Here is a 27,587-nt window from a genome sequence, read left to right on the forward strand (position 1 = left end):
GAGAGCTATATCTCAAGCCCAAAAAAATCAAGCACATGTAAGTTTGGTATGGCAATTTACTCATGAGATACTAAATAAATATTATGGTCTGTTGTGTTTCGGAATCAAAATACAATAAATTGTTTTTGACATAAGCTCTACTATTGGCCAGCTCTAAGACCAATGCTGTGAAGAGTGACACTTTTTGGCGTTTAGATTTCAGACTTTGTCAAAACTATAACTTAAATACATAAATAAAACGAGCAAAGGCTGAAATAATACGCCTCATATGACTGTTGAAGTCGTGGGAAGCACGAGATAATATAAATGTTTGGCTCGGAATTGCAAGCAATAAAATAAGTTTCTCTGGCGAAGTTGTGACATGAACAAAATAGTAAACTAATAAGACAAATTTTTGTGGAAATATCGCACTTTGATACGCCGTAATTCAGCGAAATGCAATGTCGAGAAGTTGCGGGGAGTTTCTGCCTGTAGGACTCGTGAGAATGCATAAGAAATAAAACTGCATTCTAGACTTTCGGATAATTAAGAATCTTACGATATTTTCAAGATAATTAAATATGATGTGGCAAATACAAAAATATCGGATGTAAGAATTATTTATACCCAAAGTAGATTCGATACCGTCTTCAATTTTCTTACCACTTTCAAATTTTGAGAGGCTTTATAGCTCAGCCAAAAAAAAATCGTCACTCTCATTAAGTTGTAGCTTAAATATTGACTACAACATGAGATGATCTAGAAAAATTTTATGCTGGTGTGTTCGACATAAATAAATTTTTGACAAATAGCCAGCAAAACCTATGACTGAAAGAGTAATTTTTTGTTTAATTTCAAACTTTGCAAAGCTATAACTAAACTAAAAAAAATCCGAGCCAAATGCTGTTAATATACAGCTCTCATTATGTTTGGGTTGGAAAGCCACCAACTTAAAATAGTATGTTATGTCTCAGCATGCAAGATATAAAAAATTATTTTGGCGAAGGTCGTCTTCTCGAAACATTATAACAATATTAAATCATCCAAACGACTATAATTTTTGTGCATAAAATATCTGCTCACATATTGAAATAGCAGCCTACGTAATCAGCACGAAAATTCGCTATCCGATTAGCCTCTGATCAATTAAGCAAATTGTTAATAGAACTCTGAGATGGCTCTATCAAACGAAGTAAAGCGAGTCAATCTGTGTGAAATTAAGTTTAACGGATTTCGTATTTTGCGCAAAATATACTAGATGTAAACCCCTGTATTAATGGATTCTCGCCAAAAATGATGCCGTCTTCATTTCTAATCACTTTCAAAAACTTATAGAGCGCTATATCTCAGCCAAAAATAAAAATTCGCACAACGAAGTTTTGTAGGGCTTATTTGTCCATTGAGATACTAAATAAATATATGCTGTTGTGTTCGAAAAAAAGTGCAAATAAATTAAAATTTGTATTAAAATAAAATAAAGTATTTTGAGCAACTTTCAGACTTACTGCTTGTCAAACAATTAAATATTTTAATTGCAAGATTTTGCTAAAGCTAAACTAAATAAAATACGAGCCAAATGCTTTATACGCCAATATGTTGGCGTGGGAAGCACAATTAAAATGTGTGTAAGATTGCAAGATATAAAAATTATCTGGCGAAGTTATGAACAAAATAGTTAACAAACAAGTAAAATTTTTTTGTGAAATATCGCACTTGGATAAGCCGTAATTCAGCGAAATTGCATCCGATTGCGGAGTTTCATGCCTTGTTAGACTCGTGAGATGCATAAGAATAAAACTGCATTCAAACTTGGAAAGTCTACGATTTTGTTAAAGTTATTTCAACAAAACCAATGCTGAAGAGTAACTTTTTGTTGACTTTCCGACTTTGCAGAGCTATAACTCAGCTAAAAATTTGTATGATATACAAATTATTTGGCGAAGTTATGAACAAAATAGTAAACAAGCAAGACAACATTATGTGACGACGCCCCAGTATCCTGCTTCCCAGTTTAGATAAAAAGAGTCCTGTTGTTGTTGTTTGAAATACCGTTTATACATTTATTTTCACCAAATATGCTTTGTTAATTAATTTTCTTGGTTTTCCAACTGATATACCTCAATATGCTTAATGAATTTTGCAAGTGTTTACTATTTAGTTTTTTCCATTTGTTAAATAACTCCCGATATATATATACTGTATGCATGTGCTGTTAGGTAAATATGTAAGTCAGTATATCGCTGTATGTATATCGCTGGTCATCATTTCGCATTTAAAGTTGATGCAAGTGTGTGTGTGTGTGAGTGGGTGCTATGTATATATAATTTTGGGGATTGCTATTAATCGTTATATATATTAGTTATATATATATTTAGTTTAATACTTAATTCACTGCATAGTTTGAATTCATTAACGCTTTTTAACATTTAAAACAAATACGCATATAAATGAGCATTATATAAGTTATGTGTGTGTGTGTGTGTGTGTGTGTGTGTGTCTGAAGTGTGCATAGCATATTGCATTGAAATCATTAACATTTGCTTAAAGGACCACTTATTATTTAGTATATAGCTTAATTTGTGTGTGTCCTTGATTACTAATTAAACCAACATTAGCTTTAATATGAGTTTAGCTTGCGGATCAACTGTATAATTCGTTAGATAATTACTTTGGTTTTAATTCATACCATCATGTGTGTGTGTGTGTACTATATAGAGCTATAGACGCATATATCAGATAGTTGTATGCAATAACAAGTTACAATGTTTATCAGCTTGAAAGGCAAGTGAGTTTTGTTTAGAATTCATAGGCATATACTAGTTATCATTTATAGAACCGATGCACAGCATAACAGGGCATAACATAACATATGTAGCTATAAGTATATGTTCCGATATATGTATATATGTAGATGTATATGCATGTATTGAATTGAATTTCTCATTTTGTACAATATTCAGTTTATACAATACAACATTAGGCAACTTTAACGCTTGCAACATAATTTCAACATTTTAGCATTAGAATTAAAGTAATATACATAATAATGGCAGTTGAGTTAAGCGCTTAAAGTAGACTTGAAAATAAATTGCATATAATCTTCGATACAATAAATAAATACTGTTGTCTTGCACGCACACAAAAGTGCATTGAAATATATATAATAACTATGTATATGCATGTGTGTCTGTCTGTGTTCATATGTCTGTATATAAGAGAATGGTCATCATGCTTAGTATATAGTTAACAATTAATATTAAATATTGTTTTATATACAAATACGTTTGGAAAACACAGAAAACCATTTATATATATATAAATATATTTGTATGTATGCATGTATTTAGGTAGTTAGTAGTGTTTATATAACTTGTTGGTTCGAAAAAATCGCTATAGTTACATATATAGTTAATATATTTATCGTAGATTTCATGTTTTGCAAAACACATCTAATATAACAGAATTCTTTAGTGTTTCGTTTTTTTTTTATATATATTTATATATAATGTGTCTATGAATGCGTATATAGCAATTATCGTTTTTAATATGTATGTACTTTGTAACTTTTAAATTTTATTTGTATTTGTATTTTTTAATGGTACTTTGATTACATTTATGAGATTTAAAGTTGCATGATTTGATTTTGATGAGCATGAGTTTGTTTATCTTATTCAGATCGCTATGAGAATACTTACTGCAAGCAAAGGACATTTAATTAATGTATCAAAACTTTGAAATAAAAAATACAAGTGTAATTTAGTTTTTTACTGATTTTAGTTAGGGTTTTTTTTGTTGTTGTTTTTGGTTGTAATGATTGCACTTTTTTCCCAAATGAGCCTAGTCAGAATTATAATAATAATAACAATATCTAATACAATTGTTTACTAAACTTTGACTACATTTTGTTAATATTTTGTTGGGGCTTTAACTTAGTTTAGAGCTGTAAGCATTTAATTGTTGTTCGTGTGATTTGTATAATAATTTTTATTATTGTGGTTGCTGTTGTTGTTGTGTGAAGCGTTGTCCTGACGCTGTTTAGAGACCACCAATGCCTCGTTATACGTTTCCTGTTTACAGAATTTTATAAAACGAATATTAAGCAACATTAAAAATATCATTTAGTTTCATTTGCAAATTTACTTTTATGTACAATAAACAAAAATGTATAAATATTTGTGTACAATTAATAATGAGACAAAATAAATACAAATAATGGACTACCAAAATACAAACATACTATATAATATAAAGTATAGGCGTATGCGATATCAATATCAAAATTAAAGCTACCGATTGGCTAACATGGAAACACAATGCTCATAGGACGTAATTGTAACTTAAAATTAAATAAATGCTAAATAACTAAATAATAACAATTATATAATTAACAATAGTTGCACATATTGTATGTGTGTGTGTGTGTGTGTGTGCGTGCATTGGTATTGCAACAATATTAAATTATAACTAAGGAGCAGCAGTGGCGAGAACAAATTGGCGTTACTTATTCGAACAAATAAAAAATAAACGAATTTTAAATTTACTCTTGGAATGTGTAAATAAAGAGAGCTCGTGTCATGGTGTTGGTTTCAATTGTTACTGTTGTGGTGATTGTGAGATTCACGGCGCCTTGGTGCCATTCGTTTTGGCTGTCTTACCGGACGTGACAAAGGGTCCCACATAGTTGCTCGGAAATAGTCCAGAGAGACCATTTAATTCTCCGCGCCACCACTCCGGCTCATCGCGACCCAGTACGCTGATAATATCGTCCTTATCGAACGATAGCTCATCATCATTTTGTGCTTTGTACGGATAGAGCGCAATCACTTTGTCTGCAATTAAGCTTATTAATTTTCAGTCTACATATTTCGGCTACAACCAAGACGCACCCAAGATTGTTTCGGTCATCTCGATGCGACTGCCAGAGACGGGAGTATTGCGACCGCTGTTGCGTCCGCCCTGCAGCACTTTAACATAAGTGGCAGGGAACCAGCCAATTTGCCGGCGTCTGCCCTTGGCCTGCAGCTCACCCTCCCACCAGCCGGAGTCGGTCTTTTTGCGTATCATAATCAGCTGGCCGCGAGTCAGCGACAACTGCTCGCTGCTCGTGGCTTCGTAGGGCGCTATGACTTGTGCTATCTCCGAACGCTTGGCGCGCATGCCCTGCAATAAACGAATGTAACAATTAGCAAAATAACTTGGCAGTGTGCACTATAAATAACCATTATATATATATATATATTTGTATATGCAAATCAACTATTTACGGGTGTCATGGAAGAAGTGCGTGACATGGGCCGGCTGTAGCTCTCTGCCGGTTCGGTCTGTGACTTGGACTGTGTGTTTATCTGTGAGACTTCAGTGTCGAGATCTTCATTGGTGGGCGCCTCCTCCAACTCAGCGGGCTGTGCTTGCGGTGGTGGCTGTGACTGTAACTGTTGCACCGCCTCCTGCAGCTCCGGCTGCTGCACGGCATAGGCAGCATTACTTCCATTGTATGTCAACTCCTGAGCAGCGTGCAGCGTGTTTAATGCAAATGTTCAATTTGGGTGTTGAGTTATATTGTGTGTTGGGGGCCGATGAGAAGCATTGGATTAGTAGATGAGAGCACATGAGGGTTGGTTAAAAACGCATTACATATTGGGGAACTCTATTATATATAGTACAATCTCGATAGTAAGGACACCACTCGGACTTAATTACAAGTTTACAAAATTCAAAAGACAAAAGTTCAAGAAATTCATAATGTTTATGCTTGTCTGAATTATCGAGTTTGAACTGTATGTCGGCTGCACTCACCTGATCTACAGTTTCAGTAACAGCAGCTGCAGCAGATGAAGCCTCAGTGGCGCTGGCGCTGGTGCTGACGGCAGCTGTTCCCCCCACATCAGCCTTTTGCACATAGTTTGAGGGAAACATGCCAGTGCGATTGCCAATGGTGCCTGTCCACCATTCGCCCTCCTTTTTGATAACCATCACCATCTCACCGGCACCGAAGCTGAGGTCTCCGTCCTCAGCAGATTCATAAGGATATGCGGCTATATAATATTCAATGTCGCCAGCTGCAACAGTTGTTGACTCAGGCAGCATGCTATTGTCGTTGTAGCTATCGGCTACAGGTACAGCTTCTGCGGCTTCGGCAACAGCTGGCACAGCCGACTGCTCCTCCTCCTCCAGTTTCTCGACATAAGATTCGGGAAACCAGCCAGTATGACCATTGATTTCACCCGCCAGCCAGCCAGGCTCGGCGTTCTGCTCAAATGGCACCAATATAATGTCTCCTGGCACAAATGTTATCTCCTCGGCATTACGTGCCGTGAACTCATAGACAGCGCGATACTTAACAAAGCCTTCTGGCGCTGGTCCACTGTCATCCACAGCAGCAGCAGCAGCACCCGCTGTTTCAGCAACAGCTGCGCTTGACTCACTGGCCAGGCCATAGCTGGAGTAGGCATCCACTGCGGCGGGCACACTGGCTGCCGCAGTGCTGCCCCATGCACTGCCAGTATCCCAAGCTGAGCTGGCACTAATGCTAGCTGCTTCATTCTTGCGATTGTATTTCAATTCCAGCACAGATGTTCGCTCAACATCGTACTCCTTGTACAGCTCCTCACACTTGGCAATCAAAGCGGACAGCTCGCCTTTGAGCTCGGTCATGGTCACATCGTTCGAATTGAGATCCTCCTTCTTGCTTTCGATTTCCTTGCCAATGTTCTCCACTTTGTCTTTAATTTGCTTGATCAGCAGCTATATAAATAAAAGAAAGTATATACAAATTAATAGCTGTTGTATTCACTGTTGCCTGCTTAAGTTACCTGCTTGTGTGCAAAGGCAGCATTAAGCTGCTCCTGCTGAGCTGCATCGCCAGTCAAACCGGCACCGCTGGCCTTGCTCTTAGCATCCCATTTCGAGCGCTCTTGCGTGAGTTGCAGCAGCTTGGCATTTTGCTCTTTGATGCGCGCCTTCAGCTGCGCCATTTCGCTCATCGAAGTATCGCGCTGAGTGCGCATGCCATCAATAACCGATTTCACATTGGTTACACCAGCGCGTGTATCGCAAATCTTTTGCGACAAATCTTTGATCTAGGGAAAAAGAAAATTTAGTAAGCCACTCGGCGTATTTATTTGCTCTTCAATCAACCTTTTCGTTCAGCGTGCTGAGCTCCACATTCAGCTGTGTATTGTGTGCCTTTTGCTTGAGAACGCGCTCTTGCTCCCGTTGCTTCTGTGCGTTCATTTCGGCAATGCGGGCTTGCTCCCATTCCAGCTGGCGCTGCTTCTCTAGTTCCCTGCAAAATAAAATGAAAAGTAAGCAAGCATTAGATGCTTCTGTATGGCGAGAGTTTGTGTCGTCAACTCACTTTCTAGCTGCTTCCTTGGCTTCAAGTTCACGTTTACGCTGCTCTTCTTTTTCCAATTCGATTTCACGCTGACGCTGCAGCTGTCGTTCCAGCTCCTCTTGCTGCTTGCGCTCTGCTTCCAGACGTGCCTTCTCACGTTTCTCAACTTCCTCGCGCTCTTTACGCTCACGCTCCTCGCGCTCCTTCCGCTGCTGGTCCTCAATTAACTTGCGCCTGCGATCTAGCTCCACTTTGCCCTTCTCATAGTTCTCTTTGCGCTTGTCCTCAAACGAGTCTGCAAAATACAAAAAATGTCAGCTTCAATGATCAATTTAAAGCACAAAATTTACTTACTCTGTGGCAAGCCCGCAGCAGCATCAATGTCCGCCATAACGGCGCCTTGTGATGAAACCGACGCATGTCGCGAGGCTGGCTGAGATCCAGGACGTGAGCTAACACCCGACACAGAGCCTGGACGTGACTTAATCTTACGCAAGCTCGGCGGCACCCAATCAAGTGGCAAGGTCACAGGTATCTTCTCACCAGCCATCGCTTTTTCGCACAAAAACATGGCCAAAATAAACTCATCGCAGCTGAGACGGCCATCACCATCCACATCAGCCAGCGTCCAGATCTGCGCCAACGTCACCTGTGGCAGTTTGCTCTGCACTAGCACGCCACGTGCCTGAGCTCCAGTCAAGTAGCCGGAACGTGTGCGATCATTGGCATTAAAGACCTGCGTGTATTTCCGCTTCTGTGCCGCCTGTACCGCCCACTCGCCTTGACTGTGAGAAACAGAGAGGGTGGAAAAGACTGCTAACTTATTTGCTCAAGTTTTATGTTATGTAGCAAACTACTTACGGTGATTCAATGGATGGCGCACGTTCCGAAACGGACATGTGACGACTGGGTGGATTGCTTTGTGGTGGCGATACAATTGCTGCGGGCACAGCGGACACAGCTGGCGCAACTACAGGGGGCGGCACAACAGCAGCAACTGGAGTTGCAACAGCAACTGGAGGCGCTGCTATGGGCGCAGGCACCGCAGTAGCCAGACTCTTAAGCGGATCCATCGGGCTCATGGAGCTAGTCGATCCCCGAGGCGTCATTGTGGGCGTCTGACCACCTACTGGATCCGTTAGAGAGCTAAGCAGTGTAGGTGGCAGGGTCTTGGGCACTTCCAGGCCACGCAGCTTGAGATTGATAAGCTTGCATGCAATGCTAAACTCATTTATGTTCATTTTGCCATCCGAGTCCGTGTCGGCTAAAGCCCTGCATATAACAAAAAAGATAAAGATGTAAATAATTTGTGTTCATATCAACAATTCATGCTAAAGAGCAAGCAAAACAAAAAACAGCAAATTCTTTGCTTATCAGTGAGAGTTGACGCCTCTTTTGGTTTTCATGTTTGTACATACACATGCATTGTATATATGTGTAAGTGACTCACCATATTTGTCCTAAGATCAGTGGCGGTAGCTGCGACTGCAAAAAGAATCCTTTAGCCTGAGCTCCTGTCACAAAGCCGCCCACGGGCTGCAGCGCTTTGAACTGCTCCTGATACTTGACTCTCTCACGCTGGGTAACCACCCACGCATCAACCGCTGGATTCATATTGAAGTTTTTTTTTCTACTTGAGTCACTCTACTTTCGGTTTTTATAGTTATTCTTGCAATATCCTTGTTTTTTGCTGCGTACGTGTGTGCTTCCTTTTCTTTTCCTCTTTTTTTTTTCTTTGCCGTTCTTTGCTCGCGTTGGCGTATTACTCGTAACCGACTGTGGCTCCCACTCCCCCACAACAAGCTATGCTACTGTTGTGCCAGTTTGTATGTATATGTGCATGTGTGTTTTGTTCTTGTTTATAGCTGCGCTCTCTTCGGCCGCTGAGTATACATCAAATACATGTCGTGCTCCTCGACTGACACACACACACGTACGCATACACACTCACTCTCGCCTTGCGCTGACTTTGGCTTACGCTCTTTTACTATTGAGTCTCCCACACCACCCACAATTTTTCACAATGGATTTTTATGGTTTACCTAAAATTGCGAATTACAAAACGTTAGTAACATCTCAAAATGCACAAATTATGTTTAAAATGTATAATAGTATAAGCTACAACAGGTGTAAAAGTAAAAGATTAACTCATAATATTGGAATTTTCAGTAGTTATCTACTGGCGAACGTATTTGTTTGACCGAAAGTTAACACTCTAAAATCGTATCAGTGTGCATTTAATAATAGTAGATACGTGCAAAATTTAACGCCTACATTTGTCAACTTTAATGTAATGCGCAAATAATTTATGCTTACTTTTCATTTGAACACTAAATTTTTCACAAACTTTTTGGTTTTTATTTCTTATACTATTGCAATTCATCTGCAGCTCGTTGGCAAAAATAGTACATTTTTGTCTTCACAATTACAGAGCACTGTTCAAGCAGTGTTGGAATTTTCTCAATTTTATAGCTAGACTTAGCTATTTTCTGCTGTCGCTCTTTTTCTGCGAGCACGTGTACGAGAAGGTAGTGTTCTGGTAGCAAAATCGTAAGAATATATAAAAAAATATGTCAGAAACTTCAGAAGAGGAGCAAGCAGAGCTACAAACAAGTGAAGAAGAGGATGACGAAGAATTGAGCGGTGCTGAAGACGGCGATGACGCTGCTTCTGATGAAGAAAATGGTTCCGAAGAAGAGGATCAGGCTGAGAGCGACGCTGAGGCAGGCTCTGAACATGAAGGCGACGAAGACAAGCCAGCAGAAAATGAAAAAGCACTAACCTGGAAAGATCTTGTACGCATACAAATAACTCATAAGGTTAAGCATTTTCTTAAACTGTTTTTCAAATGTAGGGTCTGAATGATACGTTGTGCCAGGCGTGCGAGGAACTCAAATGGAAAGCACCTTCTAAGATACAAAAGGAGGCTATACCTGTTGCCTTACAGGGAAAAGATGTAATAGGACTGGCTGAAACAGGTTCGGGCAAAACGGGTGCATTTGCTCTGCCCATATTGCATGCGTTGCTTGAGAATCCGCAGAGATATTTTGCGCTTGTGCTAACGCCAACACGTGAGTTGGCCTTCCAAATTGGAGAACAGTTCGAGGCACTGGGTAAGTGTTGCATTAAATAATGTAATAGAAACAGTTTTGCTTTATACCATGATGTTAAACCCTTTTTGATTTTTATGTTTATATAAACGAAAATATGAAATTATAATTTCTTTATTCGTCACTACCTCTGAGTAAAGCTAATGTAACCATATGTTATCCATACCAAAACTATTTTTTAGTAACATGCAAGTACTTTTACTTACCCAACAGGCGTCGGCATTGGCATCAAGTGCTGTGTCATAGTTGGTGGCATGGACATGGTGGCTCAGGGTCTACAATTGGCTAAAAAGCCACACGTAATAATTGCAACACCCGGTCGTCTAGTGGACCATCTTGAGAACTTAAAAGGCTTCAACTTAAAGGCAATTAAGTACTTGGTTATGGACGAAGCCGATCGCATACTTAACATGGACTTTGAAGTGGAGCTGGATAAAATATTAAAAGTGTTGCCCCGCGAGCGACGCACATTTCTGTTTAGCGCCACCATGACAAAGAAAGTGAAAAAGCTACAGCGTGCCTCGCTTAAGGATCCCGTCAAGGTGGAGGTGTCCAACAAATATCAGACAGTCGATCAGCTGCAACAGTACTATCTATTCATACCCGTTAAATACAAGGATGTCTACCTGGTGCACATACTCAATGAGCTGGCTGGTAATAGTTTTATGATATTTTGCAGCACCTGCAATAATACTGTAAAGACGGCGTTAATGCTGCGCGCCTTGGGCTTAGCGGCCATACCACTGCATGGACAAATGTCACAGAACAAACGTTTGGCGGCTTTGAATAAATTCAAAGCGAAAAATCGTTCCATTTTAATATCAACCGATGTGGCCTCGCGTGGTTTGGACATACCACATGTAGATGTGGTTATTAACTTTGATATACCGACACATAGTAAGGACTATATACATCGTGTGGGACGCACAGCACGTGCTGGACGCTCGGGTCAAGCCATTACTATGGTTAGTCAATATGACATAGAGTTGTATCAGCGCATAGAGCACTTGCTAGGAAAGCAATTGCCTCTGTACAAATGCGAGGAGGATGAAGTGCTGGCGTTGCAGGAGCGAGTGGCTGAAGCTCAGCGCACTGCAAAACTAGAGCTTAAGGATTTGGAGGATTCCAAGGGCTATAAGGGTGGCAAAAAGCGCGCTGTAGACGTTGATGACTCTGAGCAGTTTACAGGTGCGCGCAAGCGCATGAAGCCAATGGGCAAAGGCAAGAGCCAAAACCACGGCAAAGCAGGCCCAGGCGGCAAAAAGAATTGGAGCAGAGGCAAAAAACGAAATTAATTTCCAAGCTATAGTATATAATAAAGTGTTATTTTTTTTAAGTAAATAAACAAAACTAATTTTAATATACGCATCTTGTGTTTCAATTATGTAGTAGTAGTTCATTATTGTAAGGTCCATACAATTTTTATTGTTATGATTAGCTTCGTTGTCCACCAGTATATGACAGAATCGATTGAAGTAATTGCAGAGCGGAACTGAGGTTCTCGGTACTTTTGTTGATTGGATAAAACAACAGGTAGTCGCTCGCTTTTTTCACTAGCTCGGGCTGATTGGTGGTCATTGCATTGTGAGCAATGATTGATAAGAATTGTAGAGGCAAGGGAAAGGGTTCGTTGTGCAATAATTGGTCCAGCTGTGGAATGTAGCTGTACCAATCTGCATGTGCTAGGATCAGCAACAACTGATTGGTAGATTTAATATACTTGCAGGCCTGCTTTGGCTGCCACAAATGTTGCATAAAGTGTCCTGCAGCTGCCTGTGTTGGCATGCCATGCCTTAATAAGCATTGATATAAATCCATAAGAAACGGTGCGCTTAGATCCATATAGAGCGCGCAGTCCTCAACCATTTGCTGCAAGCCCCACAGAAATTGTTTTGCGGAAAAGACATTTGCATACAACATAAAAAAGTATTTAAAGAGCATGCCATGGCGTAGCACAAAACTATAGCTGTTCAGCAATTCTCTTGTATGCAGCTCACTGAGACATCTCTGCACATAGATCGCGTCATTAAACGTGTGGTTGCAATTCGACTGCTCACAGGTTTTGCTTAAATATTTCCAACAATTGATGCCAAAGAGTGCAGCGTAGATACCTTTGCAAGGTTTTATTGGCAGGTCCGCTTCTACTGCTGCTGCTGGTGGTGCAACTGGTAGTGGTTCTGCTAGTGGTGGTGCAACTGGTAGTGTTGCTGCTGGTGGTGGTGGTGCGACTGGTAATGCTGCTGCAGCTGGCGCCGGTCGTCGATAAGGTGGCGCAAATATAGGTGCGGGTGCGGCGGGTGTTGCTGTCACACGTCGCTCTATGCAGGCTTGTTGTTGCGTTTGATGTCCATTACCTTTTTTTATCTGTGACGTGGGCCCATTGGTATCCATGCTCTTTATAATATTATCTAGCGGTAAGTAATTTTGTTGCGTTGGCTGCGTCTTAGATATCTTCTGTATGCGAAATTTGGGCATCGTTGTAGGCGCAGTAGGTGTTTTCCTGGCGGACTGTTGTAGAGCTTCAGTCTGAGCAGGTTGTAAATTCTCCTTTATCTTCATCTGTCTACTTAAATTGTCATCAGCTGGTATTATAGCAATAATTTGCCCTTTACTTTGAGGTTCCGCTTGCTTTCTAGCCATTGCTTTGTTGACTGCTGCAGCTTTAGCTGTACTTGGCACAATTTCTTGAGGCTGCTGTTGCTCCTTATTGCTAGCAGTTTTTAAGTTATATTTTTTCTTTGTCTGTTTGGCTGCATTGTCATCATCCGAATCGCCCTCCCATGAAGTGTCCATTGAGAGTATATCGCCATCAAGATTCTCGTCATATTCATAGTCCAGCCTATCCAAGTCTATAGGCGTTTTTGATAACTTCTCAAAAAAATGTGTGGTATCCGCAAGCGCATCATCAATTTCAGAAGGCGTTTTGTTACTAAAGCTTTCTATAAAACGATCAATCTCCTCAACGCCAACTGTCTGCTCCACATCCATAAATTGATCAACAATATTATCAGCAAACAATTCAGTCATTTCGTTATCCAACTGCAAGTGGCTTTCGAGTGTCATATTTTCAAATTGCATATTGTTAATTTGATTATCTGCATCCAGCACGTGACTTGTGTTCTTGGGCAAGTGGTTTTCATGTGTTATATTTTCCAATGGCATATTGTTAATTTTATTATCTGCTTCCAGCGAGGGAGTTGCATTCTTGGGCAAGCTCAAATCGTCTGCACTCAATGGCAATTGTATAGGCTTCTCTTTGATCAGTATATTCTCAGTAATCTTCAAATTAATGGGAGTTATTGGGTGAACATGTGCTTCTTTGATTAGTTGCATCTGCATCTGTGGTAACAAAAGGAATTTATTAGCTGGCAATAACTGTAATGAAGCGCAGAATATTTTTACAGGTTTGCGTTTTGTTTGCGTAATTTTCTTAGGTTTGATATTTATCGCGGGTGCCTTTTCAGTTCCTATTATCTTGATCTCTTTGAAGGGTTTAGATTTTATTTCTACCTTCAGTGGTTCATCTTTTATTTTCTGAGAAATTTAAATGACAAATATTAGCAACATATAATAATAAACACTATTACTTACATTGTCTTTAACCTTAACTTCATCACTGCACTTTTTTATAGGCACTTGATCTTTATTATTTTGCTTTTCTTTTCCTTGAGCCGCCTGCGTCTCATTTTTTTTTTTAAGTATACGAGGACGACCACGTTTACGTTTAGGAAATTCCGGAACAGTTGTTGGTGACTGTTTACGAAGTGGTGCAGATTTTATAACTTTCTTTATCTCTTCTAATTGAGTTTCCACCTTTTCTATCTTTTCAGGCTGCGGTGGCTTAAAATTTGCCCTCATACGCGCTCGCCACACTGACAAAGGCTCCAAATCGTCGGGAGACGGGGGACGACTTAAGGGCACAGGTTCTTTAGATTTCCTTAGTAGCTCATCTAAACTTTCAGGCTAGAAACACAAGCTGCTTAATCCTAGAATGCAAGTACATCAAACATAAAACTTACCGTATCGAGTCTAACACAGGGCACTGTAATATCCAACATGCATTTCCAAAAGTCATCGAAAATTTCCTGCCATTCCTCTGATGTATATTTATCCTCGCCCTCCGATTGGACAATTTGTGCAAACAATTGTTGTATTTCACGGCGCCGCATATTGAACCTGCGAAGATGTTTGTTAGGCGTTCACGATTTTTCTTCAAAAGAAGTGCCGTTATATTTTTTTGTTTTCAACAAACTTAATGCCTTGTTACTTGTTAGAGCAAAACAGGCTTGTGGTGTTTGAATGTATTGCTATGCACGTAAGCTTCAAATGCACATTTTATAATTAACTAATTGAAATTACCAATAGCTGCGTCGTATCTTAGCATTAGAAAACGTTTTAAATGTGTGCTACCGCATGCTTTGGCGCTATGAACTGCGATTTTGTAACCGTTACCTTAAAATACTTGTGAGCATGTGAGTCAATGGTTCATTTGAACACACCTGTGTCAAATAGAATGCAGGGCTTAAGTTTAAATGAATTTGTGTTTCAATATATTTTAGCAAAATTAAGAACACAAAAAAGGACATTGGTGTACGCATACTAGATATCGACGTAATTTTTATTGGCCAAAAGTTTATTACAATTAAACTAATTTAAAATGCCTACGTTATAAAAAATAATTAAAGGTCAGAATTTTACTAAGCTTAAATATTTGCACAATGCACTCGGCCAATTACAAACGCAAGCCTAACGATTGTTGCCTAACAATGTACATCAAATAATTCGCAAACTCCTTCGTCGTTTTTCAGCACAAAATTAAAGTCTTCTTGGGGTGGGTTCACCTGCACAAGTGGAGGGTTTTCTGAAATCATAAGATCACATTATTAGTTTGATGCTATCAACCACAAAGTTCTTGTGCTCATTCACCTAAATTGGGATCATCCGGATAGAATCTTCTTAGTGAATGCCCCGACAAATAGTTTTGAAATATTATTTTTGCAGTTAGCTCATTCTCCAGCGTTTTGTTCTCTTCCTTTAGTTCTGGATTGCAAGAATACGTATGCTCGTCTTTAATGACGTTGCCAGTTCCCTGCCCCGCATCGCTAGAGTGTGAAGGCGATGAGTTTGGCGTTGGTGTGTCGCAGTGTTGCTCATCAAAGGGTCCATCCGAATCTTGCGGATTCGTAATACCCGTACCTTGATCGGTAACCAGACGAATGTCAATTGTGCTACCATTATCTAATGAAACTCGCAGTTCGTCCTGCGAAATAAAGTATGGAATGCGTGCCACTGAATAAAAATGAAAATCATGCACTTACGTCATTACGCTCAATTTTTACTTCTTCATCATAATTGGGTATAGTGAAGACTGTGTCGTCACCATAAGTGTTCAAAAAATCATCGCGCGTTATATACGCATACGATTGATTAGTTGGATCTTGCATTATAAAATTCAAATTGCGTTGGGCATACTCCAATTGCCTATCCAAATCATCCTCTAATGATTTTAAATGATTTGTGCGCTCACAAGCTATCTCATACGCTCTTCTGTCTTTGGCATTAGTAAAGCCTCCGCCCCTAAAAATAAATGTAACTATAAGTTAGCGTATAAAAAAATATTGTTGAAACTTACCGCCAACGTACTAACGAGCAGTGCCTGCCTTTGTCAATTAAGCCAATACCCTCTAAAACATTGGTTATATCGTAAATTCGTCGCTTTTGCACGTCCAAGATTTTTGTTGCCTGTAATTGAGCATTAGAACAAAATGTTTATATTTAACTAGGCGCCTTGTGTTTGCTAATGTTACCTCTTTCAGATCTATCGAGCCGCCATTCTGCTTCATTAGTTCAACAAATTTTTGGGTCAATAACACAAGCGAGCCAACAGAACGCTGTTGGCTTGGCTGAGATTGTGATTGGCTTGAGTTTTGCTCGTCCATGTCCAGTTTCTCTTGATCCTCTGTCAGCTCTACGCGTGACTTTGTGTCTAAATCATCATGTGCAGCAGCAGTAGCAGCAGACTCATCTGCTGTTTCGGGGCTGGTGCTGACACTGACCCGCTGCTTTGAAGGTAGAGCTGCAGCTGCAGATTTACGCTTATACATGGCGCGCACTTAAATTCTGGTATATCTTGATTATTTGATGACCAATTAGTTGCCACACTTGCTTTGCCGCGTCTTAAAGCTATGAAATTAACTATTATTTTATACAATCCGCAATTAAATACAAATGTTGGCGCTGCTTTAGCACAATTCCGCCATTTATGTCACTTTTCTTCTACTCCCAGCACTGTACATAAATTCTATCGTTCGACCACCACAAAATTTATCAACAATTTTTTATCTTGGCGCCCTGTGATTAAAAGCCAAATTAAATCAACTATGTGCATATAAAAATAGCTTGCAAGCAGTTTTCCATTACTGATATGTTTTATGCTTGTTGTAAATTACTTTAGAGGCAGCCAATAGCTTGTTGGTAACCGATAAATGGGCTTGCCGCTGTAATTTTAACTAAGCAAGGTTGCCATATTTTTTAGCATTTCTTACTTTTGTGATCTGGCAAAATTAGTCACGACTTTTGCCCAAAATTATAGCAGTGTTTGCTTTTTATATTTATTTGAAATATACTTCAAAATATACTTGAAGGTCTTCTACTTTGCGGCTTGTACAAAGTTGTATGACCTCTTTTGTATGCAGTAACTAGTATACGATAGAAAAATAACAAATATTGCTGAAAATATATATTTAGAAGCCGAACACGTTTGGCGCACTGCGACGATAAATTAAGAGCTATCGAAACATAGTTTCATATACCATTAAGATTTACACATCACTAAGCGGTGTTTGTTGTGCTTGCCTATTCTCTATAGAAACAACGTGCAGTCTAGTTTTGAAGTATAAAATTTGACATATATATTAAATATGCCTTCTAAAGTTAAGCCAAGACTATCGCGTGGCATTCTGGACATGAAGTTCATGCAACGCACCAAAGCCAAGGTGGCAAAGGAAGCGGATGATGAGCAAAGCCGCGCATTGTACTCCAATGAGTTAAGTGGCATGGTGCTCAATGGCAATTCTAACTACATCATAGAACCGAGTTATTCCATCTGTGAGGGTTTAATTGAGGGCAGACTAAGCTTTCGAGGCATGAATCCAGAGCTGGAGCGTTTGTTGGAGCTTGAACAGGCAGAGAAAGCAGGCAATGCAAGGCCCGAACAACCCAAGGAGGTTACGGACAAGGAGATGGCAGAGTCTTATTACGCCAACAACGCACCGACTGTGAGCAGAACAATGTCCAAGAAGTTTAGCACAAAAAACGAGTTTAACAAACGCAAATCCAGCGAGGGACCAAAGTGGAAAAAGAAAGCGCAGTTTAAAAAACCACGACAGGACGATGATAATGTACAAGTCTAATATTCTTTACTTATTAAATATAGTTGTAAAATACATTGCTTAAGTACTAAGCTCAGTTACAGTCCGCTGGCACTTCCTTTACGGCTTGCAGTGCATAGCACATTTGAGTGGAGTTTATCCAGCGCCAAGTGTTTCGCCAAAAATCGTAGGTGCTGCCATTCAACAAAACAGTCTGACAATTCACTTTGAGAACAGGAAGATAGAATTAAAGCAAAAGTTGAGTAACATAATTCTTGTCTTACTTGTGTCCAAGATGCGTTGCACATCCAGCGGTGATATCATTTTGTCCCAGTGATGCGTACCCTTGGGTGCCAGATTTAGACAATACTCTCCGAGAACAACGCCGCCGAGCCACATAGGCAACGTTTGGTTCATAGTTGTTATAAAAATTGAGCCGCCTGGCTTAAGCGAGCGCACGCAATCTTGCAATAACGCTACCTTATCCTCTACATGCTCCAATACCTCAGACACCACGACAGCATCATAATGTTCTCCATGCGACTTGGTATGCTGTTCTATAGATTCCATTTTATACTGCACTTTGGAGCTCAGCTCAGCGCTGCAATCTGTCAAATGAGCGCGTGCTGTCTTGACAAGCTCCTCGCCCAGATCAATGCCCGTCACATGTGCATCGAGTCGTGCTAATTGCTCTGTGAGCAAGCCTGCACCACATCCCACTTCCAATATGCGCTGTCCATGCAAAACCTTTGTAGTGTTTATATAACGTGATTCGACATTTCCCCGCGTTACCAATCCATCACGTATAAAAGGTACTCTGCAATGTTGCTTTTTAATTACTTGACTTGGAATTGAATATGACAGCTTTGCTCACCGTATTTCGTTTAGCGCATGAAGTGCTCCCATCGGACCTTTCTTATCCCACCAATTGCCGGCCAGATTCTCATGATGTTTTACCTCGCGTGCAGTTTCTGCAGTTTGTTGTTCGCTACTTTTTCTAGCTATAGTACCAGCAAATGGTCGACAGCTTGTAATACTAAGAATGTAACATTAAATATTGTAATTGTGTTCTGTTTGATTGTAAACTTTACCTGCGTTCCTTCAGAAAAGACAAACTTCGCAGCATATTTTCTATGTGACTCTAAAACTGTGTGTATTTACATTTCTATCACTGGTGAGGTGCGTATTACGATTTATCGATTTGTTATCGATGTACACAAATTTGAATTTGCTTGCGTTAGGTTAACTAAAAGAAATCGAATTTATTTACATTTTTGTGAAACAAAAGTATAACTAAACAAATGATATTAAGCTAGCTTACTCAAAATTACAGTCAATGCTTTTTAAGCCATTGAAAAAGTTTCTTATATTTAAATTAAAAGAAGGTTCAGCACCGACTCTGTCCGCTGGTTGTGTATTAAAAATGCGCTGCCAGTCAGCCAGATCATTGACAGTATTGCTGGGATTAGCTTCTTGATGCAGTGGTTTAAGCATAAAATGCAATTCACGCAGTCGCTTTAAATAACGCCCTAAAAATATAATAAAATTAACTAAATAAAAACATTTTGAGGCTAGAATTATTACTGTGCATTTCATTGAAATTCAAGAGTGTAGCATGATCTTTCCACCAGTTGCAAATAAGATATAGGTAATGCTTAGTGGTCTCTTCCGAATCGCGAAAAAGGCAGGTTAAATAATATTCGCGAAAGATAAGTGTCAACAATTGTACAGCTAACTGTGAGATCTCAGCTACTCTTGAAGTATCTGCAAAAAAGACACATATAAGAAAAATTCATTAAAGTAAACGTATATTATATAATATTCACCAGATTTATTCTGCCGCAATGTCCATTGATATAGCATCTGAAATACTAGCGTTACGACGCTGAGACAGAGCTTGACATAACATTCACAACCCTGATCCTGTGCAGCAATCGTTTTGCTTGATGACACATCAGCAGAGCTGTTATTATTGTTAGCTGTCAAGTTGGAAGCAAGTGGAGCTACACGACTAAAAGTCTCCTCTTGCTCTGCTGGCTCTTCATCCGCAAAATTTGGAAACGGCAGCATGCGCAATATAAACTCTGGCTTATTGGCAAAGCAATCATAGACAAATCTCACATGATTATGACATATGTTGAGTAAAAGTTGAAAGTGAATGGGCTGCAAGCACAAATCATCACAGAAGCAAAGCTCTAGCAGTCCAGCATAGACTTGAATTACACAGGAATGGGGCGCAAAGCGATAAACCGAACGCACGCGATCGGATAGAAAATAGCTACTTGGACTATTTACACACAGCTTCTCTAAAAGTTTAGGTCGGCTTCCACATAACACCAGGCATTGGCTAAGCTCCCTAAACACCCAAGCACTGGGACGCGTGAACACCATATGTTTAAGTAAACCAAAAATGGCAGCTAACTGTGCCTCATTGCCACTTTCCAAATGTTGCAACAAACTGTGCAGCAAAGCTGCTGTCGCTTCCAGTACACCAAAATGTTGCGTTAGCTCAAAGGAGTAGCCCAACTTGGATACGGCTTCACCAGCTATTTGCAGGACACAGTATTTGCCATGCTGCTTCTCAAACAAAGCACAGGCTACGCTTGAGTATTGCTTACATATGTGCGCCAGGGTGGCTATATAACGACGTAGTACTATGGCGCGCTCCTGTCGAAACAAAACGCTTGGTTGTGTCAATGTTTCGCGCATGGCACTGCTATCATCCAGCTGCAAATCAAAGTGCTGATAGCCAAATAGCATGCACTTTTGTGGCGCCTCTAAGCTATGGGCATAGGACCAAAACTCGCTGAACACGCGGCACACAGACTCAATTAAGCGTTCAGTACTCCTGAACGCGTCCTGGGGCTGTGTTTGCAGTTCAGCATAGCAGAGTAGTAATTGCTCCAGTTCCACTTCGAAGAGAACGCGACTTTTGGACAAGCTGTGTGACTCGCTGACGCTTGCAAAGACTTTGTTCAACGTTTGCTGAGCACATGCTTTACTGGCAGAGCCCGAAATGACAAGCTTTTGCATGCGCAGTAAATTGCGACGTTCTTCCGTGCTAGTGCTCACTGTATCCGCTTGATTTTCTCTGACGGTGCAGTTTACACTGTTTTTGGCATTGCGTATCTTCAGCTCGGAGATTTCCACCAGCGAAAAATTCAATTCTGTTTCCTTGGCCAACACTTCCTTGTTTACCTTTTCGTTGAGCGCTAGTTTCTCCATTTTGCTAGCCTGCAGCTGCTGACGCACTTGGCGCAGCTCATTACGCAGCAAACTGACCTACAGATTGTGCATTAGTAGCTTCTTTTTAGGCCATATAATGTGCACACTCACCTCGCCAGTTTTTATGCCCGTTTGATCATTGCTTTCTACTAGATCCTTCTGCAATTTTGTATTATCCTTTTTCAGCGCATCGACGCGTTCCATAAGAAACTTGATTTGCCTTTCCTGTGCCAATTGCCGCCGATTCGCTGTGCTTGGATCAGGTTCAGTACTTTTAGTTGACACCGTAGGCAGGGGAATCTCTTTCCATGCCGAGGAAAATGCATCGGCTCCATCGTCACCAAATATATCTTCCAAGACTGTGTTCTCCAAGCACTGCGTTGCTGTCACTGGTAGTACTTGGGTGCTGGTCGTTGCCCGCCCAACAGCGACCGCAAACTGACTCTCTGTAATAAGTACACCATTTTCATGGGGTTGTGCTTGGCTCTGCAAATTTGTTTCCGCGGCCACTGCCTCAGCCTGCTGTGTGGCCAACAAGATTACATCGTCATCATCACTGGCCCAGAAATCGACTATATTGGATCTAACTGGGCTGCTGGGACGGCCTCTATTTACACTGACATCTAGTTTAGGCTTCTTTGCGCGCGTGAACTCACTAAGGGGCTCAAAACGTTTGGCCATTTTTAAATTGTTTACATTAATCAACTTGAGTTCTAGGGATGTCACATGCTTCGATTTAAAATTTGGTAGTTTGTATTTATTAATTGTTTGCTAAAATCATGTCACGTTTTATTTTTAAATTAAAATAATACATGTTACAAGGCTATTTAGTCTAATAGTAAATAATATTAACCTTGAGCGAAGCAAACAATTATTAGGCGATATATTATTATAATCGATAGATTGCGAACTGCGCGCGAAGGCGAAATTGGGTGGAATGGCATAAGATAAAAACTAGAAGTGTAGTTTTAAGAAAAGTGCAAAAAGTTCCGATCAGCAGTTAATGATTCATTTAAGTGCGTAAAATGTCGAAAGAGCAACTACTGCCACAAGATGATGATGATGTTGAAAATGCCACGGATAGAAGGATGCAGATGCAAAGAAGCAATGTGCAAGCAGTACAAATGTTTTTGCTCACCACATTTCTGTTACTCTTTTTGGCTGGCACAACCCTGCACCCAAAGCCGTTACTTAGATCCTACCAGTCCAAGCGGGATGACAACAAATACGAGTGCAACTTAACGCTAGTGGAGTCCATTCCCATTGGTCTTAACTTTACGCCCGGCAGTGTAAAGTTCATGAGCACCTATGATGCCTGGCAACATTTGTTGGACAATACAAAGTCCACTCTAGACATTGGTTCTTTTTATTGGACGCTGCGCAGTGAAGACACTGAAGGCAATTTTAGCAGCTCACAGCCAGGCGATGCCATATTTAAGCGTTTGCTAAATAATGGTATAGATGCAAAGTTCAAGCTGCGTATAGCACAGAGCGCACCATCGAAGGTATCGCCAGATATGGATACGCAGTTGCTTGCTAGCTATGGCGCCGCTCAGGTGGTTACTTTGGACTTTCCGAAATATTTTGGTGGCGGTATTTTGCACACAAAACTTTGGATTGTGGATGGACAGCACTTTTACCTGGGCAGCGCTAATATGGATTGGCGTGCACTAACGCAGGTCAAGGAGCTGGGAGTGCTGGGTCAGAACTGTCCACAGTTGACTAGCGACTTGGCAAAGGTTTTTAAGGCATATTGGTATTTGGGTAGCAATCCAGATGCACGCATACCCAGTAGCTGGCCTTGGGAGTACAACACTAACTACAATAAGGAACAGCCTATGACTCTTAATATTAATAAAAAATATGAAATGCAAGGGTATGTTTCTAGCTCACCACCGCCACTCTCGGCCACAGGACGCACACATGACTTGGATGCCATACTAAACACTATCAACACGGCGCTGGAGTTTGTTAACGTGGCTGTCATGGACTACTATCCTTTGTTGGTGTTTACATCCAAGCAGCACTACTGGCCGGAAATAGATAATGCCTTGCGCAAGGCGGCCATAGAGCGTGGCGTATCTGTCAAGCTGCTCATCTCCTGGTGGCGACACTCTGACGAAAGCATGAAACATTATCTGCGCTCACTGCAGGATCTCTCCATGCTGAGTCGAAATGTTGATATACAAGTGGTAAGGCCAATGACTAATAAATGTATTCTTAGCTTATTAAACTTGCATCTTTTGTAGCGTCTCTTCACTGTGCCTGCGGATGCAGAGCAACTTAAAATACCCTTTGGCCGTGTTAACCACAATAAGTATATGGTCACCGATCGTGTGGCATATATAGGCACTTCCAATTGGTCGGGCGACTACTTTACCAACACAGCGGGCTTGGGTCTGGTGTTAAAGGACACGCTGAAGAGTGCCAATTCTTCCTTGCGTCGGGATTTGCATAATGTTTTCGAACGTGATTGGAATAGTGCTTATGCATATGACTTGAAATAAGTTTAAGACTGTTATGAAAACTAGAGTAGACCATTTCTAAGTTAAAGATCTCGTTACTTTTGAAACATATCAACGTACAAAGTCAAAATTTCAGGAATTACACTATCGATTGTCTACTCTAGTTGAAAGAAAAGAATTTTTACCATTTGCTATTTTACTATTTTTGATAACAGTATTTTGTATTGTATTGTATTCACACTTGTTGCAATTATTATTTTTCATAAAGTACATTCTATACCTTGTTATGCATATAACTGAAAATACTTTGATTTTAACCTAAGTATTACTGAGAATCGCGGCTACTTGAGATTGTGTCCGCCACGTCGCAAGAAATTGTTGCTAGCAATGCTCTTCTCAATAATAACATTAATGTCGGGCACATAGTTGTTAAGGCAGGCATAGATGAGCATAAGGCAGCGCGCATCGATTGCCGCATAAAGCACTTGTTCTCGTCGCAGTGGACGATTGGCCCAGTTGGAGCACTGATTGGCCTTGTTGAGCTTCTTGCCCAGGCAGAGCATGGACAGATCTGTAAGCGCCTCACCTGCCTGCTGCACATTGCCAAATGGCAGTTCAATTCCATGACGCTGCTTCTTAAGTTCTAACCAAACAGAGCGTAAATCTAAATAATGATGCGGCATCTGTAGTCGCAGCTGCAGTGGCAACGAACGTTGCAATACGCTTAAATCACTTAGCATAGAGAAGCCCACCTTGAGTATGTTGGGATTGTTGAATATGTTGTTACCCAAGGTGCGCCAATGTTGCTCGCTCAGCTCCTGGCTGGCAAGGCAATCAATAAGGTACACATTAAGGTTTGTGGCAATTTGCAGCAGGCAAAGCTGATTTTGCACACAAACATTTTGCATCCACTCGGAGTCCATGAAAATGATTTGCTCACGTTGTAGATGCTCCAGCATGCGCTCAAACTGCAAGGCTGTATCCACAATAATTAGGCACTCATCGGGCAGATCCATGCTCAGGTACGCTTCACTGGCTGCAGGCTCTTCCTTGGTCAGTGGTAGATGTTGCCTTTCCTGCTGTTTCTGCAGCGCTTTATTTGAGATCAGTGATTTGATTTCAAGTGGACAATGCTCGGGCAAGATTTTAAACTGATGATACCAGTATATGGCCTCCGCTTCGTGTGGTCCATAAGCAGCAGCTGCAGCCAAATAGCTAACAAAATCCATTTGTATATCATAGTTGTAGGCATGGAGAGTCACCAGCTCTCGAAAGCTGTCTAGATTAATACGCGACTTTTCATACTCGCGATAGAGGTAATGTAGGTAACTGCAGGTCTTGGTGAATTTGTAATTGGGCGTAATGGAGTCATCAAAGTTGTACTTCTTAGCAAAGCGCGCTACGATCTTTGACACAGGGCGATAGCTGAGCACATGATGTGAGACCTTAAGATTTTTATAGCGGCTGTTGAGACAAGCAATGTTGATTAATAAAGATTAAATAAATTTGCTTCTTGAAATACAAACCTCAGCAAATGCTCACACAGCTCGATAACTGACTTGTCCTTGTGTAGAAGTGAGTCAAGAAATTTAACAAAAGGCAGTCGCTGATGCGTCGCCTGATCCAGATACTCCTCGGCCAGCGGCAGTTTCTCTTGCGCAACCAAAGGAAAAGCCAACTCCATCATATCGAACTCGTGTGTTAACTGTAGACTAATGGACCACTGCGTTACTTCCTTATAGTTGCCACCTTCGAGCAGGTGCTTTAGCTTAGGCACCAATAGCTGGCGAATTTGTTGTATGCGATAGGTTTGTATCATGGCATTGTTAAGCGACTGCATGCCAGTGGTCTTGACGAAATGAAAAGCTATCATGCTCATGTTTTCGTCGCACTGTTCGCTTAGATGCGGCATCTCCACGCGCAGCTTACACACAGTGTCCAGCACAAAGTGTGATAAACTTTTGTTCTTCACATTGCTGCTGTCCGGGCAATTTGCAAATATTTTAAGCCCCATCAGCAATGGGTTTTGATGACGCATCAGTGCACTTTTTAAATCCTTCTGCATATACGGCGTTTTACATTTGTTGTGCATATTCCAATTGCTGCGAAATGAATCGAAGAACTGCTGGAAATCGCTGTCCAGCGTGGCATCAAAGTCGCCATCTATGCCTGCACCTGTCGGAGTTAAGAGTTATAACGTAGCCTTTAACTTTGCCTGCTACCACTTACCAGTTGTTATGTCTTCCAGTCGTTTGATTTTCAGGTCGGCTAGCATGTATTCCAATTCTTCTTCATCGGACTCGAAGCCAGCCGGTATTGCGTTATAAAGCTTAGACATGTTGTTAACGGGCGCAGCCCGCACAGTTTATTTGCAATTTACAATAACAATAAAAAAAAACATGCAATGCATTGACAGAGTTGCCAGAGCTGCTATAAGCAGTTTCGATACCGTATTGTACTTTACGATACTTTATACAGGCAGTGTGACCAGCACTTTGAAATTGAAACTATGAATTTTTAAATTGTACAACATTTGGATTACTAAGTTATCAAAATGTTAATTTCATACTCTAACCTGCTTTTAATAGTGCAGTAATTAGAGCATTTTAATATTGCAATCAAAGTTAACTGCTATTGCATATCTCTGGGATGTATAATTGTATTAATGGAAAATAATCAGAGTATTAAAAGTATTATTTTTTTAACAACTTGTTTTATTTGCTCAACAGAATTGTGTAAGAAAAGCAACAGAAATACCAGAATATAGAAGGAGAGGAGCTGATTACAAACAAAAATTGACTTAGAATGTGAGTGGGAAATAAAAAATTTGACTGCGAAATTAAAAGATAAAGATGGCAAGGTCATTGGTTGTGTTGGATTCGAAGGTGTTCAATTACAAAGTTCCAGGTGCAGGTTCCAAGTTGACGGAGGCAGCGCTCTGTGAGTGTCCTGGCAATGGAGCCACATGCACAGCACCGCGTGTCTTGGCCACATACGAAGCTTCTGGGGCAGCAACAGCGACTACAGCGGGAGCGGCAACGACATGTGGAGCTGCATAAACAGCTGGGTGGTAAAAGGGAGCAGATTGAATCAAAACTGGTCCAGCCGGAGCAGCGGCAACAGCGACCGCAGCAGGCACAGCCGAAGCATGAACCGCAACGGATCCAGCAACAGCAGGAGCACTATAGACAAGTGGCACCACGGAGCTATTGACACCCCAGGCCAAAGCGAACAAGACTACGACGACGGCGAACTGGAAATAGTTAAATGGAATTAATTTAAGTTCTACTGGAGCAGACTGCTCTCTGCTCACCTTCATGTTGCTGTTGGTGAATTGTAAACGTAACTAACTGACAGCTGACCACAGTTGCTGGGCTTTTATAGTTCCAATTCTAGGCGTACGAAATCAACTTCTTGTTCAATACATAATTCTTTTTAGCATACGAGTCCATGCCCATGTTAATGCGGAAACTGGCCGGGCAACAAACAAACGCCCCCCTTGACCTTCTCTTTGAGACAGACAGCCCACAGATCAAGACCCAGACCCACAATCGACAATTCAAGTACACGACAATTAGCCACGCGAAGTTGACAAGCTTAGTGATAAACGGGCTAACGCAACATACAACGGTTAAAGCTGTTAAAGTTTTCGTTTTGGCCAATCAATTCATACTGTCAGTTAAACAAGGGCTACATAAAGTTCACTAGGGTAAAAAAACGTAGTAAAATAAATATAAAGTTAGTTAATTTAAAAATTATTTTAAGCTTTTTAATATATTAACATATTTTGTCTCTAAGCAAACAATAAACATAAGAAATAATGTACTTAACTTTAAATAAATATATTGAATAAATATTCTGCTCTATTTAAACAATCTGAGATGTTTTATTTTAACAAGATGAAATATATTTTTATTGCTATAAAGTTGTTTTTATTGCCTCAAGCACTTGCGCTGTAACCCTGGCTTAGAAACTGTGAAATGTTCAATCTACTAGATTACGTATACGTAACGACAATAGCAACAATCAACACAATTGTTGAATGTAGAGAAGTTGTGTGTCTGGTTTATTTATACATACTTAGGTGGTATATATATTTCAT

The 27,587-nt window shown here is 40.5% G+C and overlaps 10 protein-coding genes across 13 annotated transcripts; 3 read left to right on the plus strand and 7 right to left on the minus strand.

Annotated features, from left to right (window-relative positions):
• Nucleotides 1-3,594: 3,594 nt before the first annotated feature.
• On the minus strand, nucleotides 3,595-9,711 carry LOC108607503 (intersectin-1). Of its 4 annotated transcripts, none has more exons than XM_017998365.1 (12): nucleotides 9,632-9,711; nucleotides 8,766-9,357; nucleotides 8,177-8,587; nucleotides 7,670-8,100; nucleotides 7,337-7,610; nucleotides 7,117-7,264; nucleotides 6,792-7,058; nucleotides 5,776-6,723; nucleotides 5,244-5,483; nucleotides 4,866-5,139; nucleotides 4,635-4,808; nucleotides 3,595-3,673 (listed from the first exon to the last, which is right to left on the minus strand). In XM_017998365.1, the coding sequence occupies exons 2-12, from the start codon at nucleotides 8,927-8,929 to the stop codon at nucleotides 3,651-3,653; spliced, it is 3,354 nt and encodes a 1,117-aa protein (XP_017853854.1). In that variant the 5' UTR covers nucleotides 8,930-9,357; nucleotides 9,632-9,711; the 3' UTR covers nucleotides 3,595-3,650. The 4 variants fall into 4 exon arrangements, with proteins under 4 accessions (XP_017853854.1, XP_017853855.1, XP_017853853.1 ...); XM_017998366.1 differs by lacking the exon at nucleotides 3,595-3,673 and adding an exon at nucleotides 3,764-4,046; XM_017998364.2 differs by lacking the exon at nucleotides 3,595-3,673 and having other exon boundaries at nucleotides 4,379-4,808.
• A 100-nt stretch (nucleotides 9,712-9,811) lies between these two features.
• On the plus strand, nucleotides 9,812-11,765 carry LOC108607505 (probable ATP-dependent RNA helicase DDX47). The gene is made up of 3 exons (XM_017998368.1): nucleotides 9,812-10,110; nucleotides 10,170-10,428; nucleotides 10,639-11,765. Exons 1-3 carry the CDS (start codon nucleotides 9,886-9,888, stop codon nucleotides 11,718-11,720), a joined length of 1,566 nt encoding a protein of 521 aa, XP_017853857.1. The 5' UTR covers nucleotides 9,812-9,885; the 3' UTR covers nucleotides 11,721-11,765.
• A 94-nt stretch (nucleotides 11,766-11,859) lies between these two features.
• LOC108608160 (protein deadlock) lies at nucleotides 11,860-14,819 on the minus strand. Its single transcript, XM_017999417.1, has 4 exons — nucleotides 14,445-14,819; nucleotides 14,017-14,388; nucleotides 13,828-13,959; nucleotides 11,860-13,764 (listed from the first exon to the last, which is right to left on the minus strand). The coding sequence occupies exons 1-4, from the start codon at nucleotides 14,592-14,594 to the stop codon at nucleotides 11,860-11,862; spliced, it is 2,559 nt and encodes an 852-aa protein (XP_017854906.1). The 5' UTR covers nucleotides 14,595-14,819.
• A 243-nt stretch (nucleotides 14,820-15,062) lies between these two features.
• Nucleotides 15,063-16,941, minus strand: LOC108601356 (transcription factor E2F2). Its single transcript, XM_017989259.2, has 6 exons — nucleotides 16,875-16,941; nucleotides 16,233-16,776; nucleotides 16,058-16,167; nucleotides 15,744-16,002; nucleotides 15,352-15,685; nucleotides 15,063-15,286 (listed from the first exon to the last, which is right to left on the minus strand). The coding sequence occupies exons 2-6, from the start codon at nucleotides 16,527-16,529 to the stop codon at nucleotides 15,186-15,188; spliced, it is 1,101 nt and encodes a 366-aa protein (XP_017844748.1). The 5' UTR covers nucleotides 16,530-16,776; nucleotides 16,875-16,941; the 3' UTR covers nucleotides 15,063-15,185.
• A 325-nt stretch (nucleotides 16,942-17,266) lies between these two features.
• LOC108599476 (M-phase phosphoprotein 6) lies at nucleotides 17,267-17,880 on the plus strand. The gene has a single exon (XM_017986320.1). It carries the CDS (start codon nucleotides 17,346-17,348, stop codon nucleotides 17,835-17,837), a length of 492 nt encoding a protein of 163 aa, XP_017841809.1. The 5' UTR covers nucleotides 17,267-17,345; the 3' UTR covers nucleotides 17,838-17,880.
• On the minus strand, nucleotides 17,827-19,064 carry LOC108599469 (ubiquinone biosynthesis O-methyltransferase). Its single transcript, XM_017986308.2, has 4 exons — nucleotides 18,887-19,064; nucleotides 18,670-18,831; nucleotides 18,080-18,612; nucleotides 17,827-18,020 (listed from the first exon to the last, which is right to left on the minus strand). Exons 1-4 carry the CDS (start codon nucleotides 18,919-18,921, stop codon nucleotides 17,890-17,892), a joined length of 861 nt encoding a protein of 286 aa, XP_017841797.1. The 5' UTR covers nucleotides 18,922-19,064; the 3' UTR covers nucleotides 17,827-17,889.
• Nucleotides 19,065-19,112: 48 nt separating this feature from the next.
• On the minus strand, nucleotides 19,113-21,701 carry LOC108608168 (ATR-interacting protein mus304). Its single transcript, XM_017999429.1, has 4 exons — nucleotides 21,132-21,701; nucleotides 19,622-21,077; nucleotides 19,380-19,559; nucleotides 19,113-19,324 (listed from the first exon to the last, which is right to left on the minus strand). Exons 1-4 carry the CDS (start codon nucleotides 21,699-21,701, stop codon nucleotides 19,113-19,115), a joined length of 2,418 nt encoding a protein of 805 aa, XP_017854918.1.
• A 248-nt stretch (nucleotides 21,702-21,949) lies between these two features.
• LOC108608301 (phospholipase D3) lies at nucleotides 21,950-23,549 on the plus strand. The gene is made up of 2 exons (XM_017999628.1): nucleotides 21,950-23,212; nucleotides 23,270-23,549. The coding sequence occupies exons 1-2, from the start codon at nucleotides 22,046-22,048 to the stop codon at nucleotides 23,525-23,527; spliced, it is 1,425 nt and encodes a 474-aa protein (XP_017855117.1). The 5' UTR covers nucleotides 21,950-22,045; the 3' UTR covers nucleotides 23,528-23,549.
• Nucleotides 23,550-23,819: 270 nt separating this feature from the next.
• Nucleotides 23,820-26,131, minus strand: LOC108608300 (exonuclease mut-7 homolog). Its single transcript, XM_017999627.1, has 3 exons — nucleotides 25,715-26,131; nucleotides 25,012-25,660; nucleotides 23,820-24,949 (listed from the first exon to the last, which is right to left on the minus strand). The coding sequence occupies exons 1-3, from the start codon at nucleotides 25,821-25,823 to the stop codon at nucleotides 23,827-23,829; spliced, it is 1,881 nt and encodes a 626-aa protein (XP_017855116.1). The 5' UTR covers nucleotides 25,824-26,131; the 3' UTR covers nucleotides 23,820-23,826.
• A 47-nt stretch (nucleotides 26,132-26,178) lies between these two features.
• On the minus strand, nucleotides 26,179-26,897 carry LOC108608302 (adult cuticle protein 1). Its single transcript, XM_017999629.1, has 2 exons — nucleotides 26,799-26,897; nucleotides 26,179-26,738 (listed from the first exon to the last, which is right to left on the minus strand). Exons 1-2 carry the CDS (start codon nucleotides 26,802-26,804, stop codon nucleotides 26,379-26,381), a joined length of 366 nt encoding a protein of 121 aa, XP_017855118.1. The 5' UTR covers nucleotides 26,805-26,897; the 3' UTR covers nucleotides 26,179-26,378.
• Nucleotides 26,898-27,587: the final 690 nt, after the last annotated feature.

Source organism: Drosophila busckii, chromosome 2L, assembly GCF_011750605.1.
Source record: "Drosophila busckii strain San Diego stock center, stock number 13000-0081.31 chromosome 2L, ASM1175060v1, whole genome shotgun sequence".
In the NCBI taxonomy this organism is placed as follows: domain Eukaryota; kingdom Metazoa; phylum Arthropoda; class Insecta; order Diptera; family Drosophilidae; genus Drosophila; species Drosophila busckii.